The 1,347-nt window shown below is 43.2% G+C and overlaps 1 protein-coding gene across 1 annotated transcript in view; it reads right to left on the bottom strand.

The window, feature by feature from the left end:
* LOC101862394 (velvet complex subunit 2-like) overlaps positions 1-1,347 on the bottom strand; it is a gene marked incomplete at its 3' end in the record, with an annotated part of 28,695 nt that overhangs the window by 1,281 nt on the left and 26,067 nt on the right. The window contains exon 5 of the mRNA XM_005113307.1: positions 180-384. Within this exon, the coding sequence (XP_005113364.1) occupies positions 180-384 (205 nt within the window). The remainder of the gene's footprint in view (positions 1-179; positions 385-1,347) is intronic.

The following is a 1,347-nucleotide window of genomic DNA, read 5'->3' as shown; positions in this document are numbered from 1 at the left end:
GGCAAAATTCCAAATTTCCTACCAACTGAAAAAGTTTAATGTGTCTTGTGGCGCTCATATGACCTTATGCAGTTGCGAGCGCCGTAAAACACTTACAAAAACAAAACAAACAAAATTTGTTTGAAACAACCCCACGGCCGCTTTTAATCTTTGAAACAACAGCCCGACCACTGTCTTACTTACCCGGGGAGGGAGGGGGCGGGCTCTCAACGGTCGTCCAGGTGTAGGTGTCGTTGTCGTAGTCGTAGCCGTCGTCCGGGTAGTGGAACTTCTGCTCGGGTTCCGGCGGCATTTTGGGCGGGTACATCGGGTAGTAGGGCAACGGTTCTCCGTACTCGTCATACTCGTAGTCGGGGGTCATGGGGCGGCCGTCCTCGTCATATTCTGGGGGACAATAAATAGTATAAATATTAGCATTAAATTTTGTGAGGTGTGCAGACAAAATGAGTTACTTCTCTGATTTTGACCGTACGGAAATTGATACATTAACTTTACAGGTGGAGTTTGAACAATTTCATCGTCATCATCATTGCTTTTCTCACCCTGCACCAGGCAGCCCCACCTTCTGGTTTTGTGTCCCTTCATCATCAACCAACAGTTTCTAGATAATATGTTTGCAACGTACTAAAAGAATAGTGTGATATTATGATAAGTTTTCAGTCAGTGTAAAAAATATTGACAGTATCACTCTGATTTGTGATCAATTTTTTGGTCCTAGTATCGTATATGACATTAAAAGAGCAGTTACAAGAAAAGTATGAGACAAACGAAAGTAAATCTTTAGTACGTTACAGGTTGTGCGTACAGAAACACTGTGTGAAAAAATCGACGCTGTATCAATTCAATCTCTTTTCAGAATCCCTGCATGGAATTTGCTCGAATTTTGATCTGTCGAACCCATTGCATGGAAAGAATTCAGAAAATTGACAATGAATTGATATATAGGGATAGTGTGTTTCTGTTTCTTGACCCATATCGGTTATTGGGAATCCCAGTATACTTAATTTAGAGCCCAAACACAGGAAAAAGTAACTCCGGATACCCCCAGACCTGGGACACCTTTGACCTCTGTCTGTTCTGTCGTTTGGGTCGGTGAACTTTCGTGTACTTATCGTCCCAGTTGTCGTCAAACCTGACACGTTGGGAGGTGGGAAGGGGGAGATTTTGGGGTGAAAAGGGGTAGGGGTCAGTTGGGTTTTGGGGGGCGGGTGGTTAAGAAGAGTAGGGGTGGAGGTGGAGACAAATTATGGACACAGTGGAATAGACAAAGACATAAATCTATCCGTAAAGACATAGATCTATCCCTAAAGACATAGATCTATCCGTAAAGACATAGATCTATCCCTA

Source organism: Aplysia californica, unplaced genomic scaffold (genome assembly GCF_000002075.1).
Source record: "Aplysia californica isolate F4 #8 unplaced genomic scaffold, AplCal3.0 scaffold01894, whole genome shotgun sequence".
NCBI classification, from domain to species: Eukaryota; Metazoa; Mollusca; class Gastropoda; order Aplysiida; family Aplysiidae; genus Aplysia; species Aplysia californica.
This window is presented reverse-complemented; position numbering and strand designations above follow the sequence as displayed.